Source organism: Hakea prostrata, chromosome 7 (genome assembly GCF_041222555.1).
Source record: "Hakea prostrata isolate BN-2017 chromosome 7, UWA_Hpros_2, whole genome shotgun sequence".
NCBI lineage: Eukaryota > Viridiplantae > Streptophyta > Magnoliopsida > Proteales > Proteaceae > Hakea > Hakea prostrata.
Genome location: NC_142606.1, coordinates 53,975,086 through 54,001,471, shown reverse-complemented (window position 1 = coordinate 54,001,471; position 26,386 = coordinate 53,975,086). Strand labels below are relative to the sequence as shown.

Below are 26,386 nucleotides of genomic sequence, written 5' to 3'. Positions count from 1 at the left end.
AGTGATTATGATCGTTCCTAAACTTGATCGGCGGGACAGTAATTCACTCCCCGAGTAATCCAGATAGGGTATCCCCTTGGTGGATTTAGGGCGGGATGTGACACTCTTTGTCTTCCTTATTTTATTGAAGATCTCTGATGCAGTTCTATTCTGCTGCATTCATTGAAGATCTCCGTGGAGTGGTTAAACATGTTGCAGGTTGTTACCCTATGGCCATTTATATGCCGCTGGCTGGTCTCTTGAAGCCAATATTCTTGTTAGATACTTGGGTCAGGTAAGATCTCCTTCAACTTATGTCTTTGTCTAGGCACCCACCTTTTTATGTGTTCATATTTTGTTGTGACTATAGAGTTAAGGTGAATTTCTCAGTTGTCTCCCTCTACCCCATGTCATCTCTTAGCTATTCATTTTCTTGTGCAAATGTTTGGTTATCTTTAAATAAAATGCAAATTCTTGTTGAACTACATTTAGTTGGGACTGGGGTCTGTTAAAGTGTTATTCTTATAGGGAAATATTTATTAGGTTGGACCTCAATTTTAATTGTTATGTTTGATCAACAAGAGTTCCCACTACAAAAAAAACACATTTTTGGCGACGCTTCTTTTTTCAAGCGTCGCCATACATGAATTTTCGCCGACGGTTTTTCATAACTTGAATATTCTTTGGCCCATGGGTGTGGTTAGGTCTTGGGTTGCTAGTGACAATAGGGGAAATCCATCCGCACATGTATTTCTTTCCTTGCAAAGTTGCATATTCAAGAAAATGACAATACTGGCGCTGTGTGTGAAGTGGTAACTAAATGGCCTGTTGTGTGCCGGTTAGTGTTAAACCCTTGTAATCTCCTCCCTCTGCATATGAAGTGGTAACTATACAGTTAGCTGTATGCGTTAGGAAACTGTGCTGAGTTTCAATTCCCCTTCCCTCAATATATAGTGACATTGTAACCAATGGCTGGACATTATTATGCCCCGATGATGCAAATCAAATGTACTCAAAGAAGTCTTGAAGAAGAATAAGAGCCTGAGTCAATTCAGTTACTCAGATGTTTTTGCTCAAGTCATGAACTCAGTTTACCTATTTTGGGTATGTTATAGACCAGCAATTGCTCTCCTATTGTGGGGGCGTTTTAGTTTGCTGAAGTTCCCACTTTGTTAGGATTCTATCCCATCTCTTTCCGTGTTTCAGGTAGTAGGGATACTTTATAATTAAGGTGTTGTTTACCTACATTTTTTTTTCTTTTTTCAATTCATTCTTTTTATTTGTTTGGTCCTTGAGTTCCATTTCAATTTTGTTATCTATAACAAATAAAGCTTTAGAGGTTGTACCACCCATGATTTGTCCATTCGAACTGCTATGGCTATTTTAGTAATGTGGTGATGTGGCTCTATTACTATTTTGGTGATTCAGGAACCTGGTTGGTGATGTGCTGATGTGCCAAGCATGACATTCATTGAATTATTCTTTTGTTGGTGATTTTAGTGGTTGAGTTGCCTGATTTTTTGTTTAGGTTATTCTTTGCTGCAATCAATATTCAAGTAGAAACCTTGTGTTCTATTAAAATATCTGTTTGGTCACTTGAATTAAGCAAGTTTTTTATATCTATTTGGTGATATTTGATCCTCAGTTGCTACTACTATATATCAGTCATGCTGTTTGTTTATTATTCCTTTGAAAACCATCTAATCAAAGGTTTTATCAGAGTTTGGTTCTGATTCTAGAGATCCAACCAACAGTAAGAAACTATTTTTTGGCATATAACTAGTCAATTGTTCTAAGTTTCTAGTATTTCATCGGCCCTATTTGATGGGTTTTGATTATCCTGTTGGGTTAGTCTTGCCTGTTCTGAGTTCTGTTCTATTTTGACCTCCCTAGCATTACTATTTTGATGTACTTCTGGTTAGCATAGAAGAGTAATATCAATCTCTCTCAGTTTTTAACCAATCATATTAAAACTGAGGTTTGATGTTTATCCTCAGATTGGTCCTAGAGTGGTAAAAAGAATCAAAGAACAAGAAGAAAGAAAAGAGAGTTTTTTGGAGAAGTTCTCAATCCTTTCCTAAAATTTGAACCAACCCTTCAACTATTTCCTTCTCATCCTATAGGAATTTTAAACCCTTACCCTTCAATATATGGATATGGATTTGCCTTGATGTATATTAACACATGTAGTGGTTATTATTCTATATGAAATCATCTGAATTTTCTTTGTGTGTTTCAACTATGGAAAATGAATCCAATTTGCTTATCTAGAAATTTGAATTGATGCATAAGTGAATGAGAAAGCTGATTTGTCAATCTAGAGGGTATGAACTTGATGCAATTGATATCCAAGTTTGTGGAGGCACTTAACATTGGCATTAGCCTACATCAGCCATTTTCAAAGCAACTTTTGTAAAAATATTAATATTTTTCTTTCCTCCCTTTGTTGTAGTAACATGTTATATATCTTTGTTCATTTGGAATTGCTAGTGATCCATGTACTTCATAGGCTAACTTTAACAATTTTTCATTGTACTATATAATGATTGATTGTTATACAAAATTTTTCTTTATTTTTATTTTGGTACATCAAAAATAGTGCATGTTATTAAGATTTTGATAATTTTAAATGTTATTTGTCACTTTTAGGTGTATGTTATTAAAGGATTAGGATGATGATTCGTATCAAAATTTTTTTTTAAAAAATGCTATTTTTGGCAACGGTTACTTTTTGAACCGTCGCAAAAAACGTTAAGCAAATAATATAAAAAAAGGGTAAATATCACTTATCTCCCTTCTTAGCTGGACAAATAGCATTTACATCCCCTCTTACCTAGCAAATATATCAAACACCTCCGCTTTGTTAACTTTCTCAGTTAAATTTAACTTTTTTAGTTAAATATTTTTCTAAAACCCCAAACTACCCTCGGCTAAAAACATTTTTTTATTTTAAACCTTAAATTACCATAATCACCCTCATAGTTAAACTAATAAATTACCCTCAATTAAAATAATTATTAAAAATTAAACCACCATAATTAAAACCTAAATTATCTTTAATTATTAAAAGCCCAATATACCCTTCTTTTTTTTTTTAATTATCAAACAATTAAAAAAACCCAAAATAGTAGTACGTGTTTAATTTTATCAACATACACTTTTTCTTAATTGCATTTTTAATTTTACTTGATAGTAGTATTTTTTTTTTAAAGTACGAGTTTAATTTTATCAACATACCTTTTTCTTTTTTAATTGCATTTTTTATTTTACTTGATAGTAGTAGGTGTTTTTTCAATTGTTTGATAATTTAAAAAAAAAAAAAAGGGTATGTTGGGCTTTTAATAATTAAAGATAATTTGGGTTTTAACTATGGTGTTTTGATTTTTAATAATTATTTTAATTGAGGATAATTTAGTAGTTTAACTGCTAGGGTAATTACAATAATTTAGGGTTTAAAATAAAAAAATATTTTTAGCCAAGGGTAGTTTGGGGTTTTAGAAAAATATTTAACAATAAAAGTTAAATTTAACCGAGAAAGTTAACATAGGGGAGATGTTTGATATATTTGCTAGGTAAGAGAGGAGGTAAGTGATATTATCCAACTAAGAGGGGGTGTAAGTGCTATTTGTCCAGCTAAGAGGGGAGGTAAGTGATATCTACCCTAATAAAAAATTATTTTTTGTGACGATTTATGAAAAACCGTCGCCAAAAAATGTAGTTTCGGCCACGGTTTCTTATAAACCGTGCACAATAGTGTGGTTTTGCCCGGCCAATACTTGCGATATTTGGCGACACTATACTTTTACCCGTCGCCAAAAATGATATTTTAGGCCACAGTTTTTTGAGTAACCGTTGCCAAAAGTATTTTCCCAATCTAACGTAAAAAAATGTCTTAAATTATAGTGTAATACTTTTGGCAAAATAGTTTTTTGTAGTGAGAAGAAGACTTGGAGCTTGGGAATAAGTTTTTTTTTTTTTTTTTTTTCTTCTTTCAATGTTCTCAAACTCTTTGTGATGTTTCTAATTTCTAGAATGAACTAAGCTAATTTTTCTAGGGATCAAATGTAGTCCAACTTTGATTTTTCACTATTGGATTCATTAATAGAGTTCTGAAAATTGTTTTCATTGATTGAGTTTTTATTTATGTTCTTAATTCTTTTGATTAATTGATTACTAATCAACTGATTCGTTAATCATAATGAATTGATAGGAAATTTTGTATTTAGTTCGTTAGAGTAATGCCATGAATTACATGTAGGATAGAAATATACTTACATGGTTTGTGTAGTTGTTCCCATCCATAAAATTTAATGATCACTTAGTTGTTTTAGGGCCTGTTGGTCACTTGAGTCTGGAGATTTAAAAAATCTAGAGATTTCAAATTTATAGAGTTATGGTTCATAAAATTAACTATTTGGTTAGCCTGAATCTTTGGAATGAAATTTGTAGATTCATCCTTAAAAAAACATTTATGGAGTCATGATTCAAATGTTTAACGCTTTTATAAAAGGGTGAAATCTTTGGATTTCACCTCATACTCATAAATCTACATATTCACATTTTTAGTGTAAAAAGGTGAATCTCTAGATTTCATAAATCCAGGGACTCACACAACCAAATGGATATAAATCTTCCATTTGTGAATCAAGAGATTTCAAATCTCTAGATTCATAAAACCAAACAGATCCTTAATTCACATAGAAATATAGTGGGTTAGCAATTGAATGAATTTCTATTAGACTCCGAGAGAGACTAGTAGATAGGGAAGGGAGTCTTGAGTATCAATCAGAAAAAAATATTTTAGACTATAAGATGGATCAAAGGGTGGGAAGGATTAGTTATGGTGAAAATTGACTCTTAGGTTTTTAGCTTTTAATGTGTCTCAATTTAAATTTAAATTTGCAATTTGGTTTAGAATAATTTTATTTCTTATTAGTTGTTCGAATAAAATTGGTATAATTAGTTTGATGTTTACTTTATAGTTCTTGAGAGAACGATTATTTCACAATTATATTACTTGTTAAGGCAATGTACATAAGGGTGCAAGTTAGGCCCTGGCGGCCTTGACCTGCCCTAAGCCCACCTAAGCCCGAATAGAGCTTGGGCTAAAGATTTTGGCCCTAAGGACGGGTTATGGCCAAAATCTCCTGGCCCTGAACTAGGGCTAAGGGCAGGCCTGGGATTACTCTCTTGTCTGCCCAACCCAACTTGGCCGATCCTTGATCTTGGCTCTAATTCTGCTCCTGATTCTGACATTGATTCTAGCCCTGATTTTGGCCATGATTTTGACCCTAATCTCAACTCTGATCTTGGCCCTGATTATGGCATTGATTTTGACCCTGATCTTGGCCCTGATTCTGACCCTGATCTTGGTCTGATTTTGGCCTTGATATTGGCCTTAATATTGGCATTGATCTAAGCCCATGATTTTGGCTTTGATTTGAGTTTGGACCCTCCAACCATATGGAGAGGAATTAATTATAATCCACATGGGTGAATATTTGACATGTGTTAAATTTTAATAACATGATCATGTTTTCTAAAAAATTAGTAAAAAAAAATTATATCTTCGTTACGAATGTAAGCATCCAAAATTTTTTGATCATATTAAACTATGAGTTCACTTTTTATATTACTTTTAAGATAATTTTTATTTTTTGAACTAAGTCATTTTTAGTTCCAAATATTTTTTTTTTGACTATGATGAGATAATATATTATAAATAATAAAAGTTAGTATATAGAGAATTAATATCTAACAAATCTACACCCCAATTTCTCATCATGAATATTGACATCTTTATTTTGCCTCCAATGTGATATTTGAGAGAGAGGAGAGAGAGAAAAAAAAACCTTTATTAAGGATAGATAGCTATGTTTGTAACTAAAATATAATTTTCTTTAATATTAATTTATCGTTGATTTACTTGTTAACAAAGTTTTGAATATGAATTTTTTTTTGGTTGAATAAAGATATCAAATGGGAGGGGTTTTCAATTTCCATTACCAAGTAATGAGACAGGTTTTCAATTTCCATCATCAAAGCAATGAGAGACTTTTAGGGCCTGTTTGGTTACATGAATCCAGAGATTTCAAATCTCTAGATTCATGAATGCGAGATTTATAACCGTTTGGTTGTGAAAATCTCTAGATTCATGAAATCTAGAGATTCATCTTTTTACACTAAAAACGTGAATCTGTAGATTTATGGGTATAGGGTGAAATCCAAAGATTTCATCTCTACTATAAAAACACTAAACATTTGTACATTTATGAAAATTACAGATGAATCCACATAATTCATTCTACATATTCAATTAACCAAACAGTTAATTTTATAAATTATGACTCCATAAATTTGAAATCTATAAATTTGAAATCTCTAGATATTTAAAATCTCCAAACTCATGTAACCAAACAGGCCCTTAGAGATCAGTATAGTTTGAATTAATTTATATTTAAAGTAACATTATCATCTTATTGACTATTTTATCATTTTGTATGAGCTTGAATCCTCTTATGTTTCTATGAATTTTATTTTTAGTTTACTTATAATACTTTTATTTTTATTATTTTTATTATTATTATTATGAATTTATATTTGATAATTTAAGTCCAAGGATAAGACCAATTAAGGCTAGAGCCAAGATATGGTCAATCAGGGCCAAGGACAAGGCTAATCAAGGTCAGGGCCAGGGTCAGGGTCAATTAGGACTAATCAGGGCTAGGGACAGTGCCAATCAGGGGGACAAGGCCAATCAAGGCCAATCAAGGTTAGGGCCAGGGTCAATTAGGTCCAATTAGGATTAAGGCCAATCAGGGTGAACCCATCCTGACCCGGCCCAATTAAGGCCAATTAGGGCCGGAATGGGCTTGGCTTGGTCCTATAGGGCTTAGGGCTAGGGACAATAATCCTTGGCCCTCAACAAGGGTCAGGGCGGGAATGGCCTCAGATTATAACATATAGGGATAGATTTGGGATTGCAAAAACCCGGCCCAGTTGCAGCCCTAAATGTACATTTGCGTTGTTAGTTTTTACAAAAATAAAAAATAAAAAAAATCTAACCCATGTTTAACACTAAATGTGACTTATCTAATTAAAAAAAAAAAGGAACAAATAAGTTTAGGTGATTTCTATCACCATCTCAAATTAGATCTCCTTCATTATTGTCGCCTACAACACAAAAACCTCTGTTGAACTCTATCGTTTCTGCAACATTTAATCTTTCATTTCATCCTCCATGAATGACAATATGGGATTGTTATCAAAAAAAAAAAAAGGAAAAAAAAAAAATGACAATATGGGATGTGGCTTCTTAATCTTAAGATGACAATGTCTTGGCCTCTGTTTCGGACCCCCCGCGCATCTCTTAAAAGTTCCTAGCAGGGCTCTCCGGTGACATTCTAAATTGGGATTCTCAAGATTTGCTTGAAATCCGACTTGATAATTGTTTTTCTAATTAGACTAGAGTCTCATTACCTTTAGCAATAGCAACAAGGAGCAGACCCTTTGTTTTCAAACTTATTTTTATATGTAACGTTGGGTTTCTTTAGCTGCTTCTATTGTTTATTTTTCTTCGCAAAGAAAAAACTCTAACAATTCAAATTGGATCACCGATGATGAGGGCGGCAACATCCAGATGGCCAGGGTCTAGATTCAAATGAAATCCTCATTTTTTGTTCGAACATGAGTCGTTTGGGCTTCAAGTCGTTAATTCACATGTCATAAGAGTGTGTATATTAAAAATCTTTTAGCATAACCCTTTCAAGTACCAATTTTTGGCACAAGAGAACTCAAAAGTCGAACTTTCAACCTCTTCATTAAAAGGTATTAATCTCACTCATTTAGCAATCTTGCATGTGCTTTATAATTGGGAATTTGACTTTATTTATTTGACCTTATTTATTTATATGTTGGATTAATATCATGACACGTGTCGAGTCCTAACACCTGGACGTGCAATATCCGCATAGACGCAAAAAAGAAAAAATGTGGGCTGGAGATCTTCGGATGGATACATTAGTCAATCTAAGCCGTCTGATAAAACCGATTCGACGTGTTGTCTGGAGATCTTCTGATGGATACATTAGTCAATCTAAGCCGTCTGATATAACGATTCGACGTGTCGTCTTTTCATACCACCTTGAAAGATCCCCAGCCGGAGTGGGGTCTCATCAAACAGAAGCTTCTGGGCCAAGGAAAACTTTTAAAGAGTTTAAACAGCAACCGGTCTCCGTTTAAACGATTTTTCTCTTTTTTTTCCTCAGTGAAGCGAAGAGAAATCCCAATTTCTAACTCTGAGGGAGTTCGTTTGGCTTCTGGTTCTTCAATGTCTTCTCCTTCAGAGTAATTTACTTCTCCAACTTATTCTTCTTCCTAGTTGTTATAGTTTCAAATTCTTACCGTTATTTTTCTTTCTTCAACTTGTGGATTAAGTTTTCAGATCGAATTCTATGATTGTTCTATATGATTCAGAGCTTAATACCGTTTAACATATTACTAATGAGATGAATCTCTGTGTATTTTCGAATGTGATATTTGCCATGATTTGCGACTATAGCACTGTTTTATTATATCATTGATTATTTTCTAGCTAATTTTTGGAGGGCATACAATGGTCTTCATGTGTTTCATATTTTCCACCAGGGTTTGTTGCTATTGAACTGCCTTTTGTAGGAAACATTCCTCGTCGAATAGAATTTTATATCCTTCAAGGTTTTCTTGTCCATCCTTTCTTTCAAAACTTCAACTTGAGGGTTATAGGTTTCCATGTCACATTTCACTGGTTCGCTCATCCTCATGCCTTGGAGGTATCTGCATTTATTCCTAGTTGAGGATTACATTGTCTTATCTCCCTCGAGGCCTTGTGTAGACTTCTTTTGAGTATCAATTTAATGAAGTTGAGCTAGAATTGTTTAGTTGGGTAATGGATTTGTAGAGTACATTGGAATCACCATCCGGTTCTCTGTTTGCTTTTTTGGGGCCTGTGGTTCAAGGATTTTTGTAGCATGTTGACAGACAAAAGATTCCCTACAATTTAAGGAAATAGGTTACAATCCACACCCTCCCCCTCCTTTCTCTCTTTGTCTTGTTGTTGTGGTGGAAGATAATTTTGATCAAATGGTTATAGTCTTAATAACACTTCTGTATGCATAAAACAAACAGGAAGGTTTAGACAACAATTGATGTGAACCAAGGCTCTAGGGTTTAAGAATGGATGCAAGCCCTAATTCTAAGGTTCTTCCTCAGGATCTCACTCAATTGATCTAGCAGTAAACTAGGGTTTGTTCATCCAGTAATTAAGTCTTCTAGGATAGTTCAAAGGTTTACAACAGCAGTTTAGGGCTGAGCACACCCTGCGGTTAGGGCTTCTAAAGGCCTAGGGTGAACTGGGGTTGAAGGGAAAAGGAGAACAGGATTCGGCCAGGCTGAATTAGGGATAAAAGATTGGAGAGTTAAATCTGATTTGACTGAACTTTAATTTTCAGATTGAATTCAAAAAACTAGGGTTTGTAAAATTAGGGTTTCTTAAATTCTAGGGTTTCTAGGAGATGGTCTACGGTTGGGGTTAGGGTTGAGTGTCTAGGAGGTTTAGGGAGGATGATCCTAAAAGGGTTTAGGGTTTGGATGAGTGGTTTGAAGTTATGTGTGAAAGTAGGGTTAGGGTTTTTAGGGCTTGAATGAAGAAGCTGAAGTTAGGGTTTTCTAAGGTTTTAGGAATAGGGAAATGCTGAGATGGGGAATCAAAGGTAGGGGAAGAGGAGGGGATTTGGATTCCTAAAGGGGAGTAGGTATTGAGTCATGGGTTTGGAAGATCTCGGGGTTAGGGTATAGGAGAAATTCTGGTTTTAATAATTCTGGAAATTCCAACACTGGCGCAAGGGAGGAGAAGAAAAAGAAGAAGAAAAAGAGAAGAGAGGGGCTGGTGAAAAAAGATCTAGGGCTGGGGGAGGGAGGGGATTAAGGAATAGGGATGGGGGAGGGGAAGGAGTATTGCGCTGGGTAGTGGAAGGGGGGAGGGTGATGTGCGATGGGGGGGGGGTCTGTGACTGCAAAATTAGGGTTGAGGATGGGGGAGAGATTCTACGGATGGAAGAAAGAAGAGGGGAGAGACTTAGGCTGGCGGTGGGGTTTCTTGTACCTGTAAATGGAAAAAGGGAGTTAAAAGTTTTGAAATTCTGCAGACTTCTCAATCACAGAGCGGCTGCAAGTTCTCTTAGGGAACCCATGACTCCATATCCTTGCTCCTTCAACTCAAACTTCAATAATCATCGAAAACTGAATTATTTACAAGTATATGGCTATATTTATAGCCTTATATTGAAGGAACCCATACTAGGACTCAAACTTGGAAAATAAATCAAATTGGGACTTCTACTTGGACTAAAGACTTATATTCAAACATGGACTCTATTATATCTCAACTTAGAATGATCCAAATTGCAAAATAAAAGTAGATGTAGGCTCCTTGTAAGAAGTGGACTCTAACTAAGGGAATATCTCTCTACTTGGGACTCCTACCCTAACTAGGCTTTTCAGTAACTTGGCAACCAAGGACTCAAATTCAAAAATAAAAGTAGATTTTAGATCCTACTAACATACTGGATCCAACAAAACCCTAAGGCGCATTTTGTTTGCAGAAGTCGGGTGGAAAAAATAAACATGTGGGACTCATATGTAGTGGGGTAGGGGAATAGGAAAGGAAAGAAAATGAAAGTATTTTGTGGAAAAGTTTCAAATGTGGGTCACTTTTATTATTTTCCTCACTTTTTCACAAAGTCCCACTAAATATGTGGTACTTAGAAAAGGGAGGGGGTGGGAAAAGTAGCATGCCACATCAGTAGAAAAACTTTCTTAATTTAACAAAGTTTGTCTGCCAACTTTTCCACCCCATTGAACCAAACAAGGCATACTTTGGGATTTCATGAAAAAGTTGACTTTTTCCCACCCCACTTCAGATTCAACAAACAAACGTTGCCTAAGTTGCCTCTACTAGAGTAGTGCCAAATTACCCAAATACCCTTTTTTTTACTAGAGGGTGGTAGGGTGTGGGGCTACACCTTAGGCCCTAATTCTGGTTGACACTAACAATTGCCTACTAAAGATGTCCGTCCCAATGTTGAATGTCTTCGTTTTTGCTTAAGGATTTATATGTGAAGATATTTGTTGATTAACGTGAATGCTATTCAGCAACTAATATCCATCATAGAAACTACATAACCATGTTTACTCATATCTATTCTCCAAAAAGAAATTCAATACTCCAAAAGCAAGGTTCTTGGTCTTGAGAACACAATCTGGAAGTGTTTTCTTTTAGACTTGAAATCAAGGTTTTGGAGCCCAAGAAGTGTTTTTTCCCCCCACCTCTTCCTTACTATGTTTTGACATTCTACACATATTCCATGAATTGTTTTCAACACCCCCCCCAAAAAAAAAAAAATCCCTAACTTATAGTTCTAGTTTCGATCCAAGTTTGCTACGTATGCAGAATGTTGATGTGCACTAGCACTATCTCAGGATTGAGTGTGCATATAACTTAATTGCTACAAATGTAAATAAGCTACTAAGATAACAAAACATGTATTAGAACGGAATAACAAGGATACAACATTCGCTAGTCAATACCATGTGGAGTTTTTTGTTGGTTCATTCCATGAACTATGTAGGATTGAATAAATTGTAGCTGCTCCACAGAATGCACCACATATGTATCGTCTGATATATGTTGGGGGCAATTTCTTGATAGCTTACAACTACTCATTTATAAGCCCCATCGACATCATATTGTTGGTAGCCAAACCTAGAGAATGGCTTACTGTGACTGAAGCTTGGTGCATTGACATAAATTGTTGGCCCAGGTACGAGAAGATGACCACCACTTTTACCACCCCATAATGAGTGCTAGGGAATGAACTAGAAGATCTACCGTAACTACCACCACGGCTACCATACCCGCCAGATTCTAAAACATTCTTCTTGAAAGATGGTCTACCATGATATCCACCACAGCCCGGGATTGAGCTGCTACTTTTTAAGCAACTATCAACATGATGTGCTTGACTGGGCTCGCTGCTATAAACAATGCTGGTGTGCCATTGCCTATAACCTCTATTATCACCCAAACTTGTGGCTTCCGGTGGGTCAGTAAGGCTCTATATATCCATGCCCATCTCATCTGGCTATTTCTCAGGTCTGAACTGCCTGCATGGACCTCAAGTAGTCAAAAGTAGGCTCTCCAATTACACATCATAATCCTCATCCTGCATGCCATGACCAAACTAAATGTCCCCTGTGAATCTAATGAGCTTCAAACCCTCAAACATATAGTCCTCAGAAATGCTGTTAATCTATCACTATCATGATTAGTACTACCAACACCACCATCACCATGATGGCTTTGAGTTGGGAAGGTGTGCAAGTGTAATGTAAGACTATGACTATGTATCACTACCTAGCCCCAAGCAGGATCATAGTGACATCAAGCACTGGTACTTGTAGCAGACTTGCATTAATTAATCAACTCTAGTTTGTCAGTGGTTGGTTAAGAAAGCTTTTGACCTTCCAACAGTGTCTCAGAAATTAGAATATGAGGTTGGGTAAGGCTATCTCAGCTTTGGGTATCTCACCTACAGCTACCTTGGCAAGGGTTACATAGAAGCTTCAAATTTCAATCATTAGAATGTTGGAGGCCTTTAAGGGCATTACATTATGTAGATTCAACAGTTGAGCTAAACGTAGAAAATGTGGTACAAAGTAGCTGACAGCCAAATTAGAAATTTCCCACTCTTTTTGGTTGGGTGCGAATATGACCTTGTTCTTCTTCAATGCTATATTACAATTACAACAAGAAAGAGTGATAACTCAGATAGCATTGTGTAGATCGATTGTAGCTAAAATAGCATAATTGAGATTGATGAATGGAAGGACTAATCCAGATTGAAGGGACTAGAAGAGCTAGGGGTAGACCTAAGATAACCTTAAGACAAGTGATGAGAAATGATATATATAGCTTAGGCCTTGTATCTAGCATGGTCTCAAACTGAACTGATTGGAAGGCAAGAACCCATGTAGCCAACCCCATTTAGTTGGGACAAGGCTTATTGTTGTTGTTGTCGTTGTATGAATGGAAGGACTAAGATGGACATTAGAAATGGAATTAAATTTAACGAAACTCCGAAGTAGTGTTGATAGGAAGCAAGAGGAGAAAAGTTATTTGAGATGATTTGGACCTGTGTAAAGAAGACCAATGAATCCACTAATCAGGAGCATTATGATGGAGATTGGGGGTGTTTAGAGGTGACAAAAGATATCCATACTTGTTAATTGTATATCTTTTTGGATGAGTGGGATGACATTAGAATTCATTTGCGTAGCACAGTTGGTATTGTTAAGGCTTTGTTAATTGGGCCTCAGTAGTGTGGTATTTAATCTGAATGATCGAACGGTAACCAATAGGATTTCTTCTTTCACAGAAAAGTTATTCCTGATTTGGTAAGATACTAAGATTATAAATACCACAATCAGATGTGTAGAATGATCTCAAACTCCCATCAATTTAACAAGTTTTAGGGTTTTGGGGAGCCAAAAAATTCAAGAAAAATAAAGAAAATGTGGGAGGGAAGGGGAATGGGTATGCTGGCTGCTGCTTACATGGATGTAGGAGCTTGTCTTGAGTAGGAGGAACTAGAGTTGACTGGTGCAGGTTGAAATCATAGCCAAAGTAAGGATCTTGCTTGACTTCAGAATGGACCTTCCATCAAACACTTGGAGGTCCCTTACCAAGAGTTGACAACACTATTTTCACTAAGAATATAAAGGAGATAATGAAGTCAGAGCACAAGGCTGAGAAAACTTCATAAAATAAGCTGCTGTCTATTCAAATCAATTTCCCTTTTTTGGTTTTTTTTTTGGGGGGGGGGGGGGGGGGGCGGGGAGCTTCAAATAGGCATTGAAAGGAAATCCTACTGCATTAGAACCTCAAATCAGACTAAGCAAGGAAATGAAACAGCAACCAATTAGGTCTTTGTATTAGACCTCTACAAGGAATGTGGGCCCTAAATAATGGGCTTTATTTGAAATAAAAGATTAGCTTATGACCTTGCTGTCTCTGACTTTAAGGTTCAATAGAATTACTAAACTGCCACCGAAATTATTTACACTGGAAAAAGCTTAAGTATGAGAAAAAAATAATGATCTGAGGTGCCGCTCTGCAGCAACCCTAGCTGATGGGAAACAAGCCTAGGGGCTTCACCTGGCCTTCAAGGTGCAGGCAGCAAGTCTAAGGGACCTAACTAGGGGCTGGATCTGCATCATCTTTGAGTACTCTTTTTAAGTGCTGAAGTAATCAGTCAGAAGACTTATCTCGTTTGAGAAATCTGAAAAATTCTTTCAATTGACAAACACATGACATATTTATAGCCTGAGTAGCTTTCTTGATGATCTTGCCAGACTCCCTTAGGTATGGTATGGAATGTTACATTGGTCGCAATGAAGGGTGCAACACTACTTCATTAGCAGATTTTAGCAGTAGAATTTGAATGCATCCAATCATCATGTGCAACAATAGAGGTAGCATCCTTAAGATTAGCTTTAGGAGGACTGTGACCTCAACAGCCTGAGCTCATAGAAGGTAGTCAGCTACTCCATTTAACTATGGTACTTGTTTGACATGTAGAATATCAGCAAAAGGTTTTGATTCTGTCATTGTAAAACTCAAAAAAGGCAGTCAAAGCCAGAAAGTTTCAACCTGATTAGCGGCAGCAGTTCTAAACTAAAGCTAGCAAAATAATACCTAGAACAGGGCTCTTACAGCAGCAGGTAGAATGGATTTGTGAAAACTGAAAAGCACATACAGTGGTGTAGGAGAGACTAAATATCATCAAAAAATTAGTCCTTGAAGAGTATATTAATCTCCAAATATGCAGCTATATCAAGGGCCTCAATAGCAGTCAACTTCACCTAAAAGTAAGTGGACAAAAAACACATACACAACAACCACAAGAATTTTTGTAGAAGACGAAAGAACCAGATCAGGCCAGCAATTGGGTACCAAACTTGGGTTGCTTCTTCCTAGGGAGGCACTAAAAAGGTGTCAGACTTGCAGCAACATCAACCGATGTAGTAGTGATGCAGCCCAACAAGAATTTACTGTTCACGCTACAGAATTCAAATTTGGTGGGCCTCAGGTCCAGCTTACAAGGAGATAAAAATAGGAATTGTTTTCATGGGAGTTTCAGATAATTTAGGATTTGTTATTTATTTATATTTTAGTTTGAAATTCCTAAGAGTCTGTAAAATCAGCTTTGTTTTTTGTAAGCTTTAAATTACCAACTGTCCTACTGTCACTGTTTTTGTATTGAAGAATGTTTCTTTTATTATTTAAGCACTTGTAATCAGCTTATTTAGGACTGAATAGGGGAAAAAATGATTTGAAGTTTTAGCTTTGTCCGTTTGCACCTCCTTGTCTCTTCTTCTTATGAGTGTTCTTCTCCTTCTTCCTAGTCTGATTCTTCTCAGATTTTCCTTCCTCCCCCCATCTTCTCTATCCTTTTTTCTTCTCTATTCTATCCCTCATTAATTAGTTGATAGTAGATCTTCAAAATTTTCTGGAAAAACAGAAACAAATTGCTGGCGTATTTTTCAGGTAGATAGGCTAATGATATTCAGTTCCTCATAACTTGATTGAGAAGGTGGTCTAGCTCATGAATAATACAGAAAATAGGCAGCAGGTAGGTAATGGAGTTCCCTTGGAAGATACTCTCAAAACAGCAAGTGGTGGTATCATTTCTGGGTTGCTTTTTGTGCTCTGAGGCCATGGGACTTCTAGCAATCCAGAAACCAGAAACAGAATAAGAGAGAGGGAGAGAGGGAGAAGAAATGGTGAAGGGAAAGAGAGAGAGTTGCGGAGAATGCAACTCCTCCCTTTCAAGCATATATGTTTATAATATAAGGGATTTTCAGTTTAGGGAAGTTTTCCTGAACTGGTTACACCAGCATAGAATTTAACGAACATACAAGAGGAAAGCTGACCTGCCTACTGTGGATGACTTAGAGTCAACGTAACAAGGGGTAAAAAGGGAAAATTCACATGACCAGTTAACCCCTGCGGTACACATAGACACATAGTCATGTGCCCATACACGTACTGTTAACAGTTCAAAGGTTGAGAGGATTTGATGTTCTGATTCTCTCAGGTGAAACTCATGCAAAAAAAACCTTTGCATGTGAATCTCAACTAGAACCAGAAAGTTAAGCTAGAACAGTGGTTACTAGAATGTGAATCAGTGGAAATTCATCAGACCAGTACTTGCTTGAACCAATGGAGGAAAATAAAAGGAATAGCAAGGACAAACATAAATTAAACTCCTGGACTTCGCACTACTAGGCAGTTTGGTTGGTTCAAACACCAACCTAGATCTTGATCACAAACAAGGGATTCTTCAATGAAAATACAAGGACAGCAACAACTTTGTTTAATCAAGTTCATGTACAATGCTAGCCTGCAAACTCAGAAAGAGGACTCAAAAACAGGCTGCTACACTAAGAAGGCAAAGTGTAACCTAAGGGTGTCAATTGGTCCAGTTTGTGTTATTCTGTGTGGTTCCAGTGGGATTTTCATTTTGACAAGCTTAAATCAAATTCAGTTGGATAGGAATACCAAAATCAGAATTGTTATGCATCTGGTCTAGACAACCAGCTTTTATTTGGTCTTTGTTACCCTTTGAGTCCAACTTTTACCTGCAGTTTATGTGTCGACTTTAGTAAACATTAAGAAATACAGACCAGCTTTTATATTCATGGTTTCTAGTTTCTTCATTCTCTCATGGTCGCACCCTTTCATCTGTTTTCCCATGCCTGTCTTGCTTATCTTTTTTCTTTGTTTTACTTGTTTTTCCATTATTTTCCTTCTTCTCCACTCACATGTTTTTCCAATTTATTCTTCTTCACTTCTTTTTCATGTTTTCCAATTTCTTCACTCTTTCCACTGTCAAGTAGTAAACAAACTATTTTTTCCATTAGGAGGTTGGTTTTGTTAATCCATTTTAGCCTGAAACGTCATTTTCAACCTATATGTGAATCAGTGAATGTGTGTGTGTGTGTGTATATATATATATATATATATATGTATGTATGTATACTCAGCTCTCAAACTGTTTTCCTTTTTTAATGTTTCAAGTATGATGCAACCATTGTTGCTTATTAAATTAATCATCATTTTATTAATTTACCAAATTGACGTCCTGGCTAGTATTTGGTTGAGGTACTGGTTTCTGTGTTATTTTCCCAGTTCCTATTTTCTTAAAACCATCAATTTTCCAATGCAAATCCAAATTGAACCAGGAAGAGAATCTATAAGATCAATACAAGACATTTTTGTGAAGCAGTTCAACTCAATTGTAAGTGGTTGGTTCTGGTTTTGACACCTTTAGCCCAACGCATTCCTTACCTATTAAGGTTGCCTAAACTGATGGTAAAGTAAAATAATAAAGGAAATAGAGTCAAAACAGGAAATAGAGTCAAAACTAGGCTGAAGTTATAAAAACCTAATCCGGTCCAATCAAAACATTTAATAATAATTTTGCAACTTAAATTAAATGACCTGGAACTAGTTCGATTGAACTAACCTCGAACAACATTAGAATAAACTAAAATAAACTTGTCCTAATAGAGGAATCGTGCATGTGTTCTTACTGCCAATGTTTAAGGCCCAGTTAAGGGGGCTGTTATGTTAAAAACCCAACAGACTGAAGGCCCAGCATGTATTGAACCCAACCCTGGACTTATTCCTGACACAACAAGCCCGTTTTGGTGATGAATCTAACTCTCCTCCCACCCTTTTTTTCTTTTTGTATGTTTATTTTATTATTATTATTATTATTATTATTATTATTATTATTATTATTATTATTATTATTATTACTATTATTTTGTGTTGAGTTCCAAATAGTAAAAAGTCTGTAAATGATGGCTGATAGTATATGCTGTTACCGTTGCCATAAATACCTCAAGCAAGTTGACCTGTTGGCCAGGATATCATTTTTCTAGCAATCTCTCTAAACTGTGATAATTTTCCTATGTCATTAGATTTTATAAACTGACTCTGCTGATGTAATTAACACTTCTACTGTCTTTCCATGCACGTTTTATTAGATGTTAACTTGGTTAGTAGGAATATGTTGAACATCTCACCACTGTTTTGGCTAATGCTAATAACCATCAAACTGTTCTGTTTTGCTTGGTTTCAGATTCTATAATTCACTTCCACCCATAACCAAAGCCTATGGGACCCTCTGTGTTTTGACTACTATAGCATATCAGTTGGGACTTTGCAATCTTTTATACATTGCTCTAGATTACCCACTAGTATTCTCTCGTTTTCAGGTTTGCATTTTCATCTCAATAGATTCTGATATTTTTATTGAAGTATTATTTTGATATCATCATAAATGTTGACTTTCACCATTTTGTCTTATTATGGTATTGTGTGTTGGCTTGATAGTTTTATTCTCTATAAATTAATAAGCTAGTTTGGATGGTATTAAATAGGAGGGCCATGGCTTTTTTCCTGTCTCGTTGATATTACTTTCATGACTCCCGACTACATGTCTACAATTATTTTATAATTATTACATCTTTATTAACTTTGCAGTGTTTGCTGCTAGTCATAAGCCTTGGTAAAGGAGGAGGGTTGTTACATTAGGTGGGTAGTCGGCACCGGAAAAAAAACCTAGCTAAACCTTAAATGATAAAAGCTTGTTAGGGCGTTCTCATAAGTGACACTGTGTTAGACCTTAAATAAGCAACGTGCTACACTATGGCCCAGGTATAGTGATTAGTGGATGAGGGTTAGCTAGGGCATCCCTCATTAGTGGCACTTTTGGCACCTGGATACGGTGATAAGTAGGCAAGAGTCCCCACGCTGTGGATGAGTGCAGGTAAAGAAGTTAGCTTAGAAACGTAAGATTAGATTGGCATCTTCTAACATAGGATATTTAACAGGTAGGAGCTTAGAATTAATGGATGTTATGAGGAAAAGAATGATTAATATAACTTACATTCAAGAGACTGGATGGAAGAATAAAAAAGCTAAGGACTTGGATGACTTTAAACTTTGGTACCTAGGGGATAAAAGTAAAAAAAAGTGGAGTAAGCATAATAGTGGATAATAAAGATTTAAAAATTGATGTTGTGGATGTTAAAAGGTTACACAATGGGATTATAACTATCAAACTTGTAATGGAGAGAGAGTAAATATAGTTAGTGCATATGCACCTCAAGTAAGACTAGATGAAAGCCTAAAGTTATGATTTTGGGAAAAATATGGATGGATTAATACAATGAATTCATCAAGGAAGAAAGATTATCATATGGGGTGATCTAGATGGACATATTGGGAAGCATCAAATAGGCTATGAAAGTTTATATGGAGGATATGGGGTTTAAAGAGTGGAATGAGAAAGGGATTTCAGTTTTGATTTTGCTGATGCTTTTGATTTATTTATTGTAAATACTTCAAAAATAGAGAGGAACATTTAATTACCCTCAAAGATGGACATTATAGAAGCCAAACAAAGTTCTTCCTAACTAGATGGCCGGGTAGGTTGTGCAAGGATTGCAAGGTGATATCAGGAGAAAGCTTAACCGCACAAGATATATTAGTCATTTTGGATGTGTGCCTCACTCATCAAACTCATAGAAGGTATGAGGTTGACTATCCTAGGATAACGTGGTTGAACTTAGAAGGCTTGAATCTTTCACTGATGAGGTAGTCAAACAACGAAATTGGAAATTTTAGGGGGACACTACTATGATATGGAATGAGATGGCTACGTGTATTAGGAAGGTTGTTAAAGATGTCACACGTGAATCAAAAGGAAAGTAGAATTTTCATAGACAGACTTTGTTATGGGATGGTGAGGTTTGAGAAGCCATTAAGAATAAGAAAGCAAGACTAAAGATGTAAAGGATCTATATAGGTATAAGTTGGCTGGAAATGACACTAAGAAAATTTTGAGAAAAAAAGCAATGGAGAAGAGGTATGAAGATTTATATAAAAAGCTACATAGAAAGTATGAAAACTATTTATAAGATAGATAAAATAAGGGACATGAAGAGTAGAGATCTAAACCATGTTAGATGTTTTAAAAGTAAAGACGGTAAAGTACACTAGTACGTGATAAGGATATTAAGAGAGGAGAATTTTATTTCTCTAGCTTACAAAATTGATGTACTTCCAAGTATTTGTAGCTCAATGATAACATCATTTTCCATGACCCCAATTTTTGGACATATATGCGAAGAATTATAATGTCCGAAGTAAAAAATCCGAAGTAAAAAGAAGCTCTAAGGAGGATGAAAATAGGCAAGGCTCAAGGTCCTAATGAAATTCCAATAGACGTATGGAAGAGCTTAAGAACCTATGGGCTAGCTTGGTTGATCAAGTTGTTTAATAATATTATGAGCACAAGGAAAATGTTAGATGAATGGAGGAAAGGTATCGGGGTCTCAATTTACAAAAATAAAGGAGATATTCAAAGCTGTAATAACTATATAGGCATAAAATTGATGAGTCTTACCATGAAGTTATGGGAACAAGTAATTGAAAATCGTTTGAAATAAGAAACCACTATTACTGAGAACTAATTTGGTTTTTTGCCAGAAAGATCTATTAATAGTTGCTATTTATCTTATTAGGATACTTACAAAAAGATAGAGTCTAAAAAGATTTTCATATGGTCTTTTGTTGACCTAGAAAAAGCTTATGATAGAGTCTTAGAGTGCTAAGTTGGCAAGAACTAGATAAAAGAAATGTTGCAAGTAAATTGTGGATAAAATTAAAGATATGCATGATGGTTTTGTGACTAATGTAAGTACAATTGGGGGGGGGGGGGGGGACAAGGTGGTGAATTCTTGATTTCAGTTTGGCTACATCAAAGATCAACTTTATGTACATATTTGCACTTATAATGGATGATTTAACCTAAAACATTCAAGATGAGGTTCCTTGGTGTATGTTTTTTGCTAATCATATGGTTTTGGTAGATGAGACACAGATAGGGATTAATGCCAAGTTAGAATCATGGATAGCAACTTTGGAGTCAAAAGGCTTTAAAGTAAGTAGAACAAAGACTGAATAACCAGTGTATGACTTTGGTCGTGATCGAATGGACGATGAGGTGTTGAGACTTGATGAGGAGGAGATAAAACAAAATGATTATTTTAGGTTCCTTTACTCAATTATAAATTTTTTTTAAAAAAAAAAGGGTGATATAGAGGATGATGTTTCCAAAGAATTAAAATAGACTGGATGAAGTGGAGAGTTGCTTCTGGGGTCTTGTGTGATTGATGTATTCTTGTAAAGCTCTAAGAAAAATTCTGTAGGACCGTCATATGGCTAGTTATGATGTGTGGTGTAGAGTGTTGGGCTATTAAGAAGCATCATATAGATGAACTTACTATAGTAGAAATTAGGATGCTAAGGTGGATGAGTGGCAAGGAAGGATAAGGTAAGGAAATATCATATTAGAACTGAACTTGGAGTAGCTCCGATAAATGATAAGCTACGAGAAAGTCGATTGATGTAGCACGACCACATTCAAGGGAGGCTTTTAAATGCCCCTATGTGAAGAAGCTATTTAATCCAGATCAAAGGAATTAGAAGAACTAGGGACCGAATTAAGATAACATTAATAAAAGTGGTGACCTTAAGAAAAGTAGAGCTGATTGGAAGGCAAGGATCCATGAAGCCAACCCCATTTAGTTGGGAAACGGCCTGTTGTTATTGTTGATTGCACTTTGCCTTCATTCTCATTTTATGTAATAGGCCATGCATGGCTTTCTTGCTTCATGTAGTGTGTGTTGTTTTCTGAATTCTCTTGATGTGGTGATGCACAATTTTGAAAATGCTACTGATATAGATCAAGGAGGAAACAAAGAAGAAAAGCCAGCCCAACCAGCCATCAAATGAGCAGCACAACCAGTGTTATATATTTCCACATGAATTGAGATTAGCTTATTAGCTGTGAAGCTTGTCTGCAGTCCCTTCAACCATTTGCTCCCATCCAAGCTGCTCTCAATCTCTTGAAACCTCTAAATAATGTTTTTGTGATTCTGATCAGTGTTACTATAGTGTTATCTTTTCGGCATGACTTCATTTTCAGTTCCTATTCTTTGAAAGTTCCTATATTTTGTTTAGTTTTCTAATTTCTAAGATCTATTTCTGATTTAAAAGGTTTCTAATTCTGTTCTAAGGAAGTTGTTATTTCCTGGTCAGTGCCATAAATTCCAAATCCAAATGTTGGATTGGTTCCTAATACTAAGAACATAATACATATTCCCATGGTGGTTTTGACCTGGGTTACAGCCCCATTGGATTGCTTCATTTGATTGGGATTAGGCTATCTTGTTGTTGTTGTAGACTCTCCCAGTTCTGGTTCAACCTGTGATCCTGATTTTCTTCTAAGAGTCTCAACCTAAACAAGTAGGTGCCTATCCATTGCATCCAGCACCCTTATTTTCTTGTCGAGTAAGCATCATTGATCTTGAGAAACAGAATTACAAATATTGTAGCACAAATATTTTTGGCAAATATAAACTTCATTAATGATTTTGATGTTTAGCATTTTACATCTTGCCAATTGGTGGTATGGTGGTACAGGTGTGCATCCATGCAGTAGGAGTTTTTTTTCATGCAGATTTTGTGTATTGACTATATAATTCACATAGTTTCAGAGTTTTCTCTGATTGTTAATTCAGTACTTCTTTCTCCACTTTTGGTATCACAGTTGATATTGCTTATGTAAATTTTGGTTTCTTGGAAATTCTCAGGTGTGGAGGCTTTTTACCAACTTTTTCTTCCTTGGAAACTTCTCTATCAATTTTGGAATTCGCCTCTTGATGATGTGAGGAAACTAAGTTTTAGTTCCCATAAATATACTGTCTTATGCATTCTAAATGTTATGATTAGCACTTGGATAACTGGATCAAGAAAAATTTTAGGTAGTCACATGCTTGAAGCTCTTCTATGTTAATTCAGCCCTCTTGATGTTGCAGAGTAAGGTATGGGGTCCAGCTAGAGAATGGACCTTTTGAAAGACGTACAGCAGATTTTTTGTGGATGATGATATTTGGAGGCTTGTCGTTGCTGGTATGCGATGCCTCTTGCTTAACAGTTCCATGCTTAATGCTAATCACTTGACTCATGACGTATGTATGCTTCTGAGTTTCAGTTGAATATGTTTCAGTGGACTGAAATGTCATTCTTTTTCTCCTGTGTTACCTGGACGTGGGATCTTTTAGGTGGTTGCGGCCATACCCCTGTTTACATCCTATTTTCTCGGGGTATCACTGGTGTTCATGCTTCTCTATGTCTGGAGTAGGGAGTTCCCAAATGCTCAAATCAGTATATATGGACTCGTCACGCTCAAGGCATTTCACTAGTATTCCTTTGAATTGGGTTATCTTGGAGAAAGACATTAGATTGTTCTGCTTTTGCATTTGTCTAAACTACCATATTTATTGGCTTGCAGGCATTTTATCTCCCTTGGGCAATGCTTGCCTTGGATGTTATTTTCGGGTCTCCTCTCGCTCCAGATTTATTGGGAATCATTGCAGGGCATCTGTATTACTTCTTGACTGTGCTGCATCCACTTGCAGGTGGACGGAACATATTAAAGACTCCCATGTGGGTGTATCCTTGATTGTTTGCTTTCAATTAAACCGAATCTCTTCCTCTTTATTTTGATTTACTGCTGACAGTTGGCTATGTATATGATTTCTCTTCAAAATCTTTAGGCAGATTCCTCCATGATCACTATCCAGAGTCCTTGAGAGGCCTCTAGTTGATGGTTGTAAGTAGTAAACTGTGAGAATCTAGCATTTGCTAATTGACCTCATCCACTCCCTCCACCTGTTGCATGCTCATGGCCGTGCACACAGGTTAGAATACCGAAGTCGACCCAATAGGATGATCCTACTCTTCTAGTTTATAGTTCAGCAATTTTTAGAATAGATCTTCTGTGCCCAATTCCATCTTGCTTGCATCTGGGCTATTAAGTACAAACTGAAGACTTTCCCTGTCTTTGAATTTAGGGATCATGCTATCTTTGCTATTGCTGTTATTTATTTTCATACATGATAATGGAGGATATCATGTAGGGTTGTAGGAGTCTTTTCATATGTTGTTAGAGTCTACTTTTCTGGAGGTCTGAGTTGAGGCGAATCATTTTGTCGAATCATTCTGTCTCCAATTTACATGGGGCTTCTTCAGCCATCTGCAGTTGAACCCTCAATTCAAAATTATATTTTATGGTCAGGGTGTATTTTGGTTGCAGGCCTAGTTTCTTTGTTATTAAATTGGGGATTACTCTGTGTGTGTGTGCAGCATTTATATTTTTATTATAGTTGTTGCTTTTTCTCTGGAAACTCCTTGACTACAGCTACACAGCCATAAGCTTGTTGCTCGCTTGGGCCTGGGATCTCAGAGGAGTACAAATGCTCAGCCTGATAGGACAACAGGTGCGGCTTTCAGAGGGAGAAGTTATAGACTAAACGGGTAGAGCCATCGTCTCCTGCTTTGGCTGGTTTGGCACATATGGCTGCCATGCCTTCTTCTAATGACAGTGCGGACAAGATGAACAAAGTCTCATTTCAGGTAAGGGAGAGAGGATCCATTATTGGTGGATGCTTAATGCAGTCTTCTCTTTCTGCCTTCTGTGTGAGATTGAACAATCTTATACCAGGGGGGGTGGGGGTGGGAAATGACATTGAACAATCATTTTTGGTGGATGCTTTTATATATCTATACTATTAAGAAAAGCCGAGCTTTGACCCTTTTACTAAGAGGTATTTGATCATTGCTAACTGAACCAATCCATTGGTATTGATGCTTTATTGATTTGTTAGGAATTTAGGAAATTATTATTGAGATTGTAGTTACACATTGGAAATGAAAAAGCTTCCTTGATTACAGCCCTTGAATCCATTCTTGGTGGAAAATGAAAAATGAGTTGGTAATTTTGTTGAGATAACAGATGACAAGCATATGAGTAAGCAACACTCATTTCCTGAGGAGAACTCGACAGGAAGCAAGCGACAATACCGAGTGTAGGAAGGTAAGAAAAAGTATAGGACCGATTCTTTAAACTCGAAGCAATGGAGATTTTGGTTCTCCATGGGAGAATTGGAATGGAGCTTCATATGCAAAATCTGCAATCGACCCTCTAAATATGAAGCATTGACGAATAATTAATCCACACTGGACAGAAACATATTTGGCATTTTCACAGCATTCAAGCTGAAAAACCCACAGCAAGGAAGAAACAAAAGGAAGAATGGAAGAAAATATTGATCTATTTCAGTAAATCATTGTGAATATACCAACTTCTGACCAGTTAAATTATCTGAAGCTTTCGTACTTTCAAAGACGATGTATACTAGATGTAAACTGTGTGGTAATAACTCTTCCTTCAGTAGCTGAAACTTGTCTCAGCAGTGCATCTGCTGAAACTTGTCTCAGCAGTGCATCTGCTGTAACTACCTCACTAACCATTCTTCCAGGTAAGAGCACATTGGTTGAGTCACTCATCATCTGAAAAGTGAAACAGATAATTATCTCCAGAAACAGACTTCATTACAATTTTGATTCAAAAATCAGCTTAAAAGGCTTAAAACGAAACAAATCTAATTCAAGTTCTTAAACTAGTCCTAATTGATAATTGGTGAAATCCAGAACTGTATTTCAAAACAAAGAGGAGAAAACTTAAATCTGGAACTGTAGGTTCACATTTCCAGAATTGCTAATTCATTGAGAGAATGAATAAAGGAGAAGTCATGTCGAACCATCAAATAAACGAGAGATCTTGAACAAAGGAGAAGCCGTGAACAGATTTTGAGAAGATTTGGAGCAGATTTTGAGAAGATTTGGAGCAATAGAAGCCATGAGCGGCAGTGTAAGAGGGAAATAACGAAGAAATGATTGGGCTTTCATAAAAAGATTGTGTATTGAATATTATACCCTTAGTTTCAAATTGGCATTTTAAAGTGATTTGCGTATAAATGATTAAAATGAAATTCTAATCCAAAATTCATAATAGACAAGAAGTCTGTTATGGGTTCTTGGGATTTTCTTTTTTTTTAAATAAAAATAGAATTCATATTCAATGCCAAACATAAAAACATAATAATAAAAAAAAATGAAAAATATTAAAAATTGAGATGGAGAATTGATACAAAAAAGACCCTACATCTAAGTGTACCTTTTTATTTTCTCATTCTTTCTTATAAGTTATGCCTTCTTTTTGGAAAATTGTTGCTGTGAGTTTGGAATTGTCTATATTGTTTGAGCAAAGATGAATCCTGATTTGACATTCATGTAAAAATTTTAATGTATCAATGGTGCAGCTCTCTT

General features: G+C 36.0%; 1 protein-coding gene across 1 annotated transcript; it reads left to right on the top strand.

Annotated features, from left to right (window-relative positions):
* Positions 1-8,154: 8,154 nt before the first annotated feature.
* LOC149011388 (derlin-1-like) lies at positions 8,155-25,120 on the top strand. Its single transcript, XM_089163992.1, has 7 exons — positions 8,155-8,325; positions 18,225-18,360; positions 22,807-22,880; positions 23,032-23,125; positions 23,278-23,406; positions 23,508-23,668; positions 24,425-25,120. The coding sequence occupies exons 1-7, from the start codon at positions 8,309-8,311 to the stop codon at positions 24,534-24,536; spliced, it is 723 nt and encodes a 240-aa protein (XP_089020118.1). The 5' UTR covers positions 8,155-8,308; the 3' UTR covers positions 24,537-25,120.
* Positions 25,121-26,386: the final 1,266 nt, after the last annotated feature.